The sequence below is a fragment of the Myotis myotis genome, unplaced genomic scaffold (assembly GCF_014108235.1).
Source record: "Myotis myotis isolate mMyoMyo1 unplaced genomic scaffold, mMyoMyo1.p scaffold_m19_p_5, whole genome shotgun sequence".
In the NCBI taxonomy this organism is placed as follows: Eukaryota; Metazoa; Chordata; class Mammalia; order Chiroptera; family Vespertilionidae; genus Myotis; species Myotis myotis.
The window spans coordinates 34,863,447-34,876,260 of record NW_023416357.1 but is presented as its reverse complement, the minus strand read 5'-3'; the positions used below and the strand labels follow the sequence as shown (position 1 = coordinate 34,876,260).

Below are 12,814 nucleotides of genomic sequence, written 5' to 3'. Positions count from 1 at the left end.
CCAAGGCTAGATACCCATCTTATATGTGCTACCAAAAAACATTCTACATACTTTCAGCACAGGCCTTTCCGATGTGAAACCCTCAAAGGATGTAAACTTTAAGCCACAACTGATTAGCCACATTTCACTGGCTAGCCAGCAACCTATAATTTGGGTGGCTTGACCAATTAACTGGCAACAAATCAGATTCCCTTTCTTTTGCCTGGAAAGTCACTTCCAGTCAGGGCTTGAATCAGATGCCAGATGACTAGAGAATAGGTCTGTAAAGAAACTGAGCAAATACACAGAAACAAACTGAGCTCACAAAGACTCTAAGAGGAGGCTTTATACCTTATGCTGAAACCATTTTGATTCCCAGCCCCAGGTCTCATGAGGCCTGGCTGTACTCTAGTCTTTATTCAATTTAATGAAACCTCCATTATTTTCAATGTCTCTTTCTTGAGGTAGGTTGCATAGCACTGTTTCTGTCTTTTGCAACAACAACAAAAAAAACACCTGATTACAATCAGCTACTAAAGTCCTAGCAACTGCAACAAGTACCAGTATACTCTCTTTTAGGACTGAAATTTAGAATCTGACAAACCACCACTGAAACATTTTCCAAATTGACAGATCTTTTGGGGAAAGAATGAAAACCTAAATAATCACTGTTGAAAACTAAAATATATACTCTGTTTGAAACCCATATCACTTCAAAAGCCCATGTCACTAGAAATGTGAGCCTGGTCAGTAAAGCAACTACATGTTAAAACTGCCACCAAGATTAAGTCCAGGAACAAATGAAAAAATTCTGGTCTATTCTGAACAGCATTATCACAGGAACATGGATAGTCAACATGGCTACACCATTGCTTTAAGCATTTTCTTCACTTTTATCTCCAATTACCTTCCTTAAAACAGAGAGTAAAGACCAATTTATACTTATTTATACAAATATAAACATGTGAGCTTTTCTGAAGAGGTAGTAACACTTTTATTTTTAATATGATAGGCTAAATTATGATACAGTAGCAAGCATATGTACAGATAATTAGTATCTCAGTAAACAAATGTGTATTTATATTTATTTATAAATCAGGATGTTTCCAAATCTTATATTTAAAGTTTTCTCTCTAGGTGGAAGAGAGAATTAATGGTGACGGAAAAAATAAAATTAAATAAAAGAGTAAAGCTTTCTAAGCTATTAAATAGGTCTTCTTTAATTTAATAGGATTATCATTTTATAATGAAATTTTTACTTTTTGAAAGGGGGTTACATTTTTCATTTGGTCTAAATGTATGCCTCTAGAGAAAGTAGCAGTATCCAAATAGCAAATTATACTTTGACCTCATTTGCTGAATTTTGTTTTTTAAAATATAAGACTTTCTACAATTGTTGTTGTTTTTAAGTCAGAATTTCTGAAGATTTATGCAGAAATCACAAACCAACTTTTTGAGCATAATTTAAATTTCCTGGGCCCTCACTGGTTATTTTGTCTTTCACTAAACATGGTGATGACACTGCACGATTTTTTAAAAGGCAAGTTGGTAATAATATATCTAATATTTTATTATATTACTACATACCCTTTGAGGATCTATCACCAAAGCATGGACAAAGTACATAGTTTTATGTATGAAAATACTGACACATGAATTATAATAGGGTTTCTCAGTAGGGTTCCAGTGATACTCTGTATGGCACAATTCTTCCCTGTATAAGACTTTCTAATATGAATGACTGACACCCAATAAATGCCAGAAGGCCCTCCAATCATTATTGACAATCAAAAGTACACATTTCAAATGCTCGCTTCTCCCTAAAATCCACTTACACACACACACACCCCAAGGCAAAACAGGCAGCCAATACATCTCCAATGATATCATTTCAATGACACAAACACTAAGGATAGATTAGTCTGTAAATATTACTATAAGTCAGCGGTTCTCAACCTGTGGGTCGCGACCCCTTTGGGGGCCGAACGACCCTTTCACAGGGGTCGCCTAAGACCATCGGAAAACACATATATAATTATATATTGTTTTTGTGATTAATCACTATGCTTTAATTATGTTCAATTTGTAACAATGAAATTGGGGGTCACCACAACATGAGGAACTGTATTAAAGAGTCGTGGCATTAGGAAGGTTGAGAACCACTGCTATAAGTAAAGCACTGAAAAATGCTTATTTGTATAAATCCTTTGATCACACCATATTAAAATAAACACATATAAAATGGACTTGAAGAAAACACATGGAAATGGAGAGAGGTTTTGTTAGGGTGGTGGGAGAGGTGGTATTTCTCTTTCTCTAATGTTCATAAAGTGACTATATTGGCTATATTTTTTTAACTAAATAAACTTAAGTAGTTGACAGATTTTGCCTTATTAGTACTTTTGAAGACCAGAGAGAAAAAGAAAACCAGCAAGCAAAAAATCAACAGTGTTGATGTTAGAAATGGTATTAGAAATCAGGGACAGGATCACCCTTTGAAGGGAAGCATAATTCTAGGGTGTAGACAATTCTGATCTGGGTGCTGGTTACACAGAAATGTTCACTTGGGATAAATAGACTTATCCATGCACTCTTCTATTGCACATTATACCTCATATTATAAAAAGTATATTATAAAAAGCTTGCTGCAAAAATTTCACTGTCATTAACACTGAAATGTATATCTTCCATACAACTACTACTATTGCATTTTTATCCATTTCAACCCAAACCTGCAAACACATCTGTAATATATTGACCATATTATATGACAACTTCATTACAGAGCAGAACAAAAGTATATCAATATTTTTTAAAAACAGGAATAAGGGATTGCATTTATGGAAAAGCTGGTTAAGGATTTTGCCTGGCCCATATGTGTTATATTTATGTTAGAGTTTCATTAAACATATTACAGTTTGTGACACACTCACTTCATATTAATGTACAATGTTTAAATAAAGAGCTCTTTATTCTCTTTGACTTTTAAAGGGCAAGTAATTAACACTTGATTTCAAAAAACAGTTCATTACCAAGTGTCAGATAATTACTGGCAGCATGTGCCACCCAAGCCCACATTTCAACTATGTAAGTGGTACTATGTTGCCAATGAAGACTATTCTGTGATGTAGTTCTACCTGCAAGAAACCTTATTACCACAACCTTACAAGCAAGGTTAGGTTACGAAGATTTAAATACAAAATATTTTTACTGCATGATTCCAATTCTTGCAGGATACAGCACTCCTCCAAGCACTTCTCAATTAAGAAGTTTCCAATGCTTAAATGGATAGCAGAAAGCATTTTCGAAAGTTAAATAAGATGTTCAAAGCTATGTATGTCACAGCTAGTCAACAAAGATGTGAGTGTACGTACACTTATGAAGTATGCTTGATAAAATATTACCTGAATGTTTTCATGCAGAAGCAATCTATATAAATCCAGATTATGAGTCATTCTACAAAAACAAACTACAAGACAGAGTATCAATGTCATGACTTTTAAAACGATGACAGGGGGCTGTTCTAGATTAAAGGAGATAACCAAATGCAATGGGTAGAGTCTGATTACAATCTAGGTCAAAAAAAAGAAGGAAAAAAAAACATTAGAATATCTGGGGGGCTTTTACCATAAACATATATTACCTTCTCAATGTTAAACTCCTTGGGCATGTAAACAGTGCGGCATTGCAGGAGGCTGTGCTTGTCTTCAGAGACACATACTGGCATGTTGAGGGATGAATGGCTACGGTGTCTACAACTACTGCACGCACTTTCCCAAGGACCGGGAGGCGGGAGAGGAGAGGGGGCGGTGAGAAGGGGAGACAGGCGGAAAGAAATCAACCGAGGCAAGCGATGAACGCAGGTGAAGGAGACCTGGGCGTTCTCTCAACTTTCCTGTATGCATGAATTACCCGACAACAACAAGCAGAGGGCTTTTTGGGCCAGCTTTTACCAATACCTAGGAAGTAGCAATGCGATATACAGACAGAAAACCTAAAGACTTAAGTGAAATAAACCAAAAAGGCACAAATATTTTTAAAAAGAAAAATACTCGACAACTCCTCTCCCTTCTTTCACAGGATTTCGACAGAATAAACAAAATATTGAGGATTTTAAGATTCTAAGCTCTATCGTTTTAAAAAAAAAAAAAAAAAAAAAAAAAAAACACGTTATGCGTATAAGAATGTGAACTACTCACAAACCCCTGACAAATTCTGAGTAGAGAGTATTACTGTAATAGGGAAATCTTACTTCAAAACACACTAACTACTCAGGAAGTGTCCGCGACCTGGCCTATCTGGACTTGGAAGAATATGCAGCAGAGAGAATCCCGCACCAACTAATACTTTTTCGGGAGGCGTCGGGACAGCGTGACCTTCCAGGAGGAAACACTCATCTGCGGCCGAGAGGGTGACGGGACGTGATGTTTAACCACACGGAGGGGCTCGGCCGAGCGGACCGAGAAGATGCTGAATTCGTGAGCACCGCCCCGAGAACAAACAGCCCAATTCCCTGCAATCCCAGGCTTCCCGGCGGCAACAGCGGCCTGGCACCGGGCCCTAAGAACCAGACAGTTCGCAGGCGCATCCCCGCGATTTTCGCATCGCGCACCAGGCGTCCGCCGGGAGGGCAGTTCGGGGCCCACCTGCGGCCATCTTAAGTTCTGGAGAAAAGGGGAGGGGGAGACCCCGAATTGCAGGATTCGGCGGAGAGCACTAGTCCTGCAGGCACGGAAAAAAGGCAGCCTTTGTAAGAGCTCGGTGCAGAGGTTAAGCCCCCAAAGCCCGGCTCACAAAAAAGGTGGGATCGCGGTGCCCCGCGCCGCCCTAATCAAACGTGGGCACCCAGGTAAGGCCGGGCGGTCACGTGACGGGCACCGCGCGCCCCCGGCCGCGCTCCCCCGCGCCAGTCCCCAGGTCCCCATGGCGCCCGCGCCCCTCCCCCCGCCGAGCTCGAGCACTTACTCCGGGGGGTAGAGCCGCAGCTCCTCGATTTCTCCTAGGAAGGAAAAAAGCGTCCGCATCTGCTCGCTGGTCACCGCGGACGACAGGTTCGTCACCTGAATCACTGTCGTAGGGCTGAGGCCGAAGCCTAAGCCCAAACCGAAGCCGCCGCCGCTGTTCATCCCGCTCCCACGGCAGCTCCCTTCAGTGCCCCAACGTCTGCGACGCGTCAGCGACGGAGCCGGGAAAGCGGAGCACGCGCGGCCGCGAGCGCGCTCCCGCCGGCGAGTTCCCGGCGGCGGGCAGGTCTAGCCGCTCATTTCCCAACTCGCCTGCTCCCGGGGCTGCGCGCGCCGCCGGAAGCGTCGCTCGGGCAACGCGGCAGATCTCGCGAGGCGACGGCCTGGCTCACTGTCTACGAGGCAGTGGCTCTTGCTCCTCTTCTCCCCCAAGGGGTTTGTCGCTTTTGTTTACCCGGATGCCACTGGGCCAAGTACTTGTGCTCCTATAAACGTGGGAAACTCAGCTCTTTCCGGCCTTTAGCTAGGACTAGGGAACGGAAAGCCCGGCCTGCTGTCGCTGGAGAGGAATGACGCTGACATCGCAGATAAATACTTGACCAAACCATAAACGCGTCATTTTAATATACAGGTGGCTCCCTCACCCCAACTATTTAAAAAAATTGGCCGGCCTCATAATTGTAAAGGGAAAAAACGTGGAAAGTTTTACAAAACGTGTAAATTAAGGACAGAGGTAGTAAGATCAAGGCTGTGCGGTCATTGTTTATAATGTCATTTATGCGCTCATTCCGCAGGTATTAATATTTATTGTTTTATGCACCACTTAGGGGCACAAAGAAAACAGTTACAGATGGTCCACAGAAAACTTGCAACCTAATGAGAGAAAGTGACAGCAGTATGTGAAATAGTAGTATGTGAAAATGCTATCCCCAGAACTCTGAGGGTCCTAGAGGCAACTTATAGTGGGTCCACAAGGTCAAACCATTCTTTATAATAAAAGCCTAAAATGCTAAGTGTCTGTTTGTCCAGCTGTCCATTCAACCAATCCTATCTAATAAAAGAGAAACATGGTAATTGGCTATGTCCGCTACCCTTCCCATTGGCTAATCAGGGCGATATGCAAATTAACTGCGAGCCAAGATGGCGGCCGGCAGCCAGGCAGCTGGAAGCGAACATGAGGCTTGCTTGCTTCAGTGATGGAGGAAACCAACGTTTCCCGCCTACCGCTGCAGGCCTCTGATCTGGCAGTTTGAAACATTGTAACAAATATAGAAGCTAAACAAAATCCCAGAAACCTGCTTTCAGCTAGCTGGGATCTCAGAGCTGGAGTTGATAAAGTGTCTCGATTATAGAACCCAAACAAACCAGATACCTGCTTTCAGCAGCAGAGGCCTCAGAGCTGGAGCCAGAGCTAAAGCTGGCCCAGAATTAAAAAGAAAAAGGAAAAGAGGAGCGGTTGGGAGCTCAGTCACCCGCCAGCCTGAAAACAGCCCTCAGCCCCTCACCCAGACTGGCCAAGCACCCCAGTGGGGACCCCCACCCTGATCCAGGACACCCTTCAGGGCAAACCAGCCGGCACCCACCCGTGCACCAGGCCTCTACCCTATATAGTAAAAGGGTAATATGCCTCCCAACACCGGGATCAGCAGAGCCGCAAGGCCTCCCGGCACCGGGATCAGCGTGACGGGGCAGCGCCCAAACCCCCTGATCGCCCTGCGGCTCTGTGTGTGACAGGGTGTGGGGCCACAACCCCCTGATCGGCCCTGCTCTGTGGGTGATAGAGGGCGGCACCCCAACCCCCGCCCCCACGGGCTCTGTTCTGTGTGATGGGGTAGAGCCATAACCTCCCCATCGGCCCTGCCCTGAGTGTGACAGGGTGCGGCGCCCCAACCCCCTGATCCGCCCTGCTCTGTGTGTGACAGGGGGCGGTGCCCCAACTCCTCTATCGGCCCTATTCTGTGAGTGACAGGGGGGAACTCCCCAAACCCCTGATCGACCCTGCTCTGTGCATGACAGGGTATGGAGCCCCAACCCCCCGATGGGCCCTGCTCTGTGCGTGACAGGGGGCAGCGCCCCAAACCCCTGATGGGCCCTGCTCTGTGCGTGACAGGGGGTGGCGCCGCAACCTCCCCATCGACCCTGCCTTGAGTGTGACGGGGGCGGTGCCCCAACCCCCCAATCGGCCCTACCCTGAGCATGACTGAGGGTGGCATCGCAACCTCCCGATCCGCCCTGCTCTGTGCATGACAGGGGGCGGCGCCCCAACTCCCCAATCAGCCCTGCTCTGAGCCCGACCAGGGGTTGCACCTAGGGATTGGGCCTGCCCTCTGCCACCCGGGAGCAGGCCTAAGCCAGCAGGTCGTTATCTCCCGAGGGGTCCCAGACTGCGAGAGGGCACAGTCTGGGCTGAGGAACCTCCCTTCCCCCCCCCCCCCCGAGTGCACAAATTTTTGTGCACCGGGCCTCTAGTCAAAGCATAATATGCTAATGATATGCTAAGGTTGCTCAACTGCTTGCTGTGATGTGCACTGACCACCAGGAGACAGATACTCCAACTGGCAGATTAGCTTACTGCTGGGGTCCAGCCGATCAGGACTGAACAAGACAGCCCGGACACGCCCTGGAGCCCTCCTATGGTCCCTCCCCAGCTGGCCAACCTCCCACATCCCTCCCCGGCCCCAATTCTGCACAAGTGGGGTCCCTTGACCTGGCCTGCACCCTCTTGCAATCCGGGACCCCTGGGGGGATATCAGAGAGCTGGCTTAGGCTCGATCCCACAGGCCAGGCCGAGGGACTTCACTGGTGCATGAATTCATGCTCCAGGCCTCTAGTTTCATAATAATACTAGAGGCCCAATGCATGAAAATTCATGCAAGAATAGACCTTCCTTCCCCCAGCTGCCGGCACCAGGCTTCCCTCTGGCACCTGGGACCCGGGCTTCCTTCCTCTGGCTGCCGGCAGGCACCAGGACTTGCTGGCTTCCTTCTGGCCCCAGCTTTGCCAGGAAGGATGTCCAGAAGACGTCTAGTTTAATTAGCATATTATCCTTTTATTATTATAGACTTGAGGCCTGGTGTACAAAATTCATGCATGGTGATGAAGGGGGTGTCCCTAAGCCCAGCCTGCATCCTCTCCAACCTGGGGCTCCTCGGGGGATGTCCAACTGCCAGTTTAGACCCTATCCCACAGGATGCAGTCAGACATCCCTCTCACAATCCAGGATTGTTGGCTTCTAACTGCTCGCCTGCCTGCTTGATCTCCCCTAACCACCTCTGCCTGCCTGCCTGATCGCCCCCAACTGCCCTCTCCTCCCCTGCCGACCTGATTGCCCCCAACTGCCCTCCCCTGCTGGCCTGATCGCCCCTACCTGCTTGCTCTCCTATGCTGGCCTGATTGCGTCCTTAACTGCTTGCTCCCCTGCTGGCCTGATCGCTCATAACCATCTCTGCCTTGGCCCCTGCCACCATAGCTTTGTCCGGAAGGAAGGCAGATATCCAGAAGATGACCAGTTGACCCGGTCTAATTAGCATATTACCCTTTTATTAGTATAAGTATGTGAATATTGGGAAGATCTCTGGAACCCATAAATCTCTTAGGGTCTTCAATATTTTTCAAGAGTATAAAGATGTTTGAGAACTACTACCAGAGGGATAAGCACAGGTCATGGGAGCACCTAAGAGGGCCACTTAAACTTAGTCTTACTGGAAAACTTCCCAGGAGCGATGTTGCACTGAATCTGAAATAAATAGGAATTAGCCAGGCAAGGAGGGAGGAGTAGTGAGGGGCCTTCCAGAATAAGCATGCAGAATATACAAAGAGAGAGAGGTCTGAGAGCCTAAATGAGTTCCAGAATATTCAGATTTACTATTGCTAGACCAAAGGCTGAGAATGACTAGAAATGGATAAAAATAATAAGCCTTGGTAAAAGGTGGTATTTGTCATACTAATAGATCACTTAATCATACTCTGTTGGGAGCTAATGAAGTCCCTGGAGCAGCGGAGTAACCATGATCAAAATCATGTGTTAGAATTACTGTCTCTGCAGCATGGAAATACATTGAAAAGGGTGCAAATCAGAAGCGAAGGGACTGGATTGTGGTAATGGAAAGCAAGGGACAGTCCTAAATATGGATTACTTGGTCATCCTATCTAATAAAATAATAATATGCAAATTGACCATCACTCCAACTCACAAGATGGCCACCCCATGTGGGCACAAGATGGCTGGCAGAGGAGGGCAGTTGTGGGCAATCAAACCAGCAGGAGAGGACAGTTGGGAGGGACCAGGCCTGAAAGGGAAGGCAGTTAGAGGCGACCAGGCCAGCAGGGGAGCAGTTAGGCATCGATCAGGCTGGCAGCGGAGTGGTTAGGGGCAATCAGGCAGGCAGGCAGGCAAGTGGTTGGGAGCCAGCAGTCCTGGATTGTGAGAGGATAGTCCGGCTGCCCCTTTAGGCCCGATCCCATCCACTAGGATTGGGCCTAAACGGGCAGCTGGACATCCCTCGAGGGGTCCCAGATTGGAGAGGGTGCAGGCTGGGCTGAGGGACACCTCCTCCCGCCCCCCACCCCCCACGCACAAATTTTATGCACCGGGCCTCTAGTTTGAAAATAAAAGGAGTAAAAGCTGTTCATTCAGAGAAGTATATACAGATACACTTTCAGTTTTAGACACACTTACAAATGCTTTTTGGTCATCCTAAATGGATTCCTAGGATTAAAAACTTCTAGTTTAGGATACTGGCCCTCAGACTTTACGGTGAATCAAAATCACCTCATTGGTGTGTTAACACAGATTGCTGTCTCCATCCCCAGAGTTTCATATTTGGTCTGGAGCGGGACTGAGAATTTTAATTTCTAACAAGTTCCCACATGTTGCTGCTACTGGTGGTGATCTGAGAACCCCACTTTGAGAGCCACTGGTTCTAAAAGCAGTACTTAGTAAATTTAGTAATCTACTATTGATGATAAAGCAGAAGAAGGAATTTATGTTTCTGGCCCTGGAGGACTGCATAATAGTGCTATAATTTAGGCCTAAAAATAAGAAGAGCAGCTTTGTGAGGAAGGAGTAGAAACTACTGAGATCCATTATGGGCACATTCTGGGAAAGAAATGTCAGGAAACTGTCTAGCACTAAGATACAGTGATTTAAGCTTGAGGGTAGATACAGTTATTTCAGGCACACATAAGCAGAAGTGCAGTGGGTAATATTAAAGAAACAAATAATCAAATACAAGTAAAACCAAACAAGGAGGGAGGATAGTCACAAAAGTAAGGGGAGGAAAAGTTTTTGGGTGTTTTGGGGTTTTTTTGCATTTTTATTTATTTTACTAGAGGCCTGATGCATGAAAATCCCTCAGCCCAGCCAGCCTCCTCTCACAGTCCGGGACCCCTCAGGGGCGGGCGGCGACCCGGCAATCAGGGGAAGGCAATGCCCCATCACACCTCTGCTGCTGCCACTGCCAGCAGCGCAAGCCTCGGCTGGCCCTGGTTACCTGAGCCTCAGGTGGCCCTGGTTACCTGCACCTCGGGTGGCCCTGGGCGGCTGGAGGGCTGAGGGGACTGGGGGACTCCAGAGGTAGGAACACAGAGCTGCCAGGCCCGCCTGGGGGCAGGCCTGGCTTGCTGCCCGCCTGCTACCCTGATGGGGCTGAGGGGACTGGGCACCTCCATCTTGTGGCTGTTGGCACCACCATCTTTGAGGGCATGGCAGTCAATTAGCATATTTCCTCCTTATTGGCTGTGGGCACCGCCATCTTTGCAATGGCGTGAAGGGCAATTAGCATATTCCCTCTTTATTAGATAGGATTTTTTCAAGTTTTTTTTATTTCAAGAAAAACAATTTTATTTTATTATTATTTTTTTTAATATATATATATTTTATTGATTTTTTGCAGACAGGAAGGGAGCAGGATAGAGAGTTAGAAACATTGATGAGAGACAAACATCGATCAGCTGCTTCCTGCACACCCTCTACTGGGGATGTGCCCGCAACCAAGGTACATGCCCTTGACCGGAATCGAACCTGGGACCCTTCAGTCCACAGGCCGATGCTCTATCCACTGAGCCAAACCGATCAGGGCAAGAAAAACAATTTTAAATATGTTTGTTACATGCAATAAACCTTAATATTTCAAGAAAAATTATCTTAAATATAATAATGTTACATGCAATAAACACCAATTATTCAAGAAAAATGATCTTACATATAATAATATTACATGCAATAAACATTAATATTTCATGAATAAAAGGATTTTAAGTATAATAATATTACCAAAACTGTACTAACATAATATGATATCACAAAAGTTGCAGGAAATATTAAAAATCTGCAAATAACAGGATTACTTCCATTATATTTTAGAATATTTTTTCCCACTGGCTCTATTTTTGTTCATCAGTTTATATTGTTCATTATATTCCACAAATCAGTGAGAGCATATGATATTTATCTTTCTCCAACTGGCTTATTTCACTTAGCATGATGCTTTCAAAGTGTATTTTGTCGGATATGAGTATTGCTACTCCAGCTTTTTTCTTCTTTTCCATTTGCATGGAAAACTTTTTTCCATCCCTTCCCTTTCATCCTGTGTGTGTCTTTTGTTTTGAGGTGGTTCTCTTGTAGGTACCATATAGTTGGGTCATGTTTTTATATCCATTCAGCTACCCTATGCCCTTTGATTGGAGCATTTAATCCATTTACATATAGGGTTATTATTAAGAGGTACTTATTTATAGCCATTTTCATTCCATATGGCTAGGTTTCTCTCTCTGTTTCTTCTCAGCAATCCCTACAGCAATCCCTTTAGCATTTCTTGTAATGCTGTCTTGGTGGTGATAAACTCCTTTAGCCTTTTTTTTTTTTTGTCTGGGAAGCTCTTTATTTGACCGTTTATTTTTAATAATAGCCTTGTTGTGTTAGGGAATTACTCAGCCCAGGAAACTTGGGGTGTCTGCCTTCTGAGCTCTGTCCCCTGGGTCTTCGGTCCTGAGTTCTGCTCTCACAGTTCCAGTCCACTTCACCCTCTTCTGCTAGAGCACAAAGTGGGTGGCTCCATGGGGAAATTTTGTGTGTTGGCCCTTTAAGAGGGTGCTCGAACTTTCAGCTGCCACTCCCTGGCAGACAGCACCCCACTGCTTTTCACAGCTAGATGTTATGTGGGTACCCTCCTCAGTTTGGTGCTCTCTGCCCGGGAGCCCAGTTTCAGGATTAGATCCCAGAGTTCTTCATGGCATCCCACCCCCCACAGCTGAGACATCTCTTCGGGACTGCGGTTACCATCTGTGGGGGCCTGGGCAGCCCTTTCATGCCTCCACCCCTCCTACCAGTCTCTGTGCGGTCTCCACCTTTGGTCCTTGGATGTGAGGGTTCTCTCCTGTGAATTTTTCATTGATTATTCTGGGAGGAAAAGTTTAAAGAAGAAGTGAAGTGGTCAGAAGAGAATGACGAAAAGTGTCAAATTCTGCAAAGATGACAAAATCAGGAATAAAGTGTGTCAATTGATAGATATAATGTGACTATTTAGACCCCCCCCTCCCCCCGTGCCAAAAAAAGCTACATGAACCAGTTTAGAGAAGCAAAAGCCATAGTATTACATCCTTTATGAATCTCCCAGAATTTCCCAAGCCTGGGCCTGTCCTAGAACTGCCACTCTGGCAAATGTCAGACTGCTCCACCCTGGACCTCTGAGATAATTTTATTTTTGTTTACTTGGGGGCGGGGGAGAAGCAACACCTATTTATTCTTGACCTAGATTCCCCATTGTCATAGTTTTATTACATGTGCTTTATCTTCAGACTTCTTTTTTTTGCTGAACCATTTGATACTCTGACACGTCATCCTTGATAATTCAGCATTCCTCTCCAATGAG

The 12,814-nt window shown here is 45.7% G+C and overlaps 1 protein-coding gene across 5 annotated transcripts in view; it reads right to left on the bottom strand.

Moving 5' to 3' along the window:
• The window catches only part of SREK1 (splicing regulatory glutamic acid and lysine rich protein 1), a 49,406-nt gene extending 44,181 nt beyond the window's left edge, over positions 1-5,225 (bottom strand). The window contains exon 1 of one of the 5 annotated variants that reach the window (XM_036310467.1): positions 4,945-5,225. In XM_036310467.1, the coding sequence (XP_036166360.1) occupies positions 4,945-5,105 (161 nt within the window). In that variant the 5' untranslated portion in view covers positions 5,106-5,225. Of the gene's footprint in view, positions 1-3,622; positions 3,643-4,944 lie in introns of those variants that run through there. The other 4 variants (XM_036310466.1, XM_036310465.1, XM_036310471.1 and 1 more) reach the window with 4 other exon arrangements.
• Between the last annotated feature and the right edge of the window lie 7,589 nt (positions 5,226-12,814).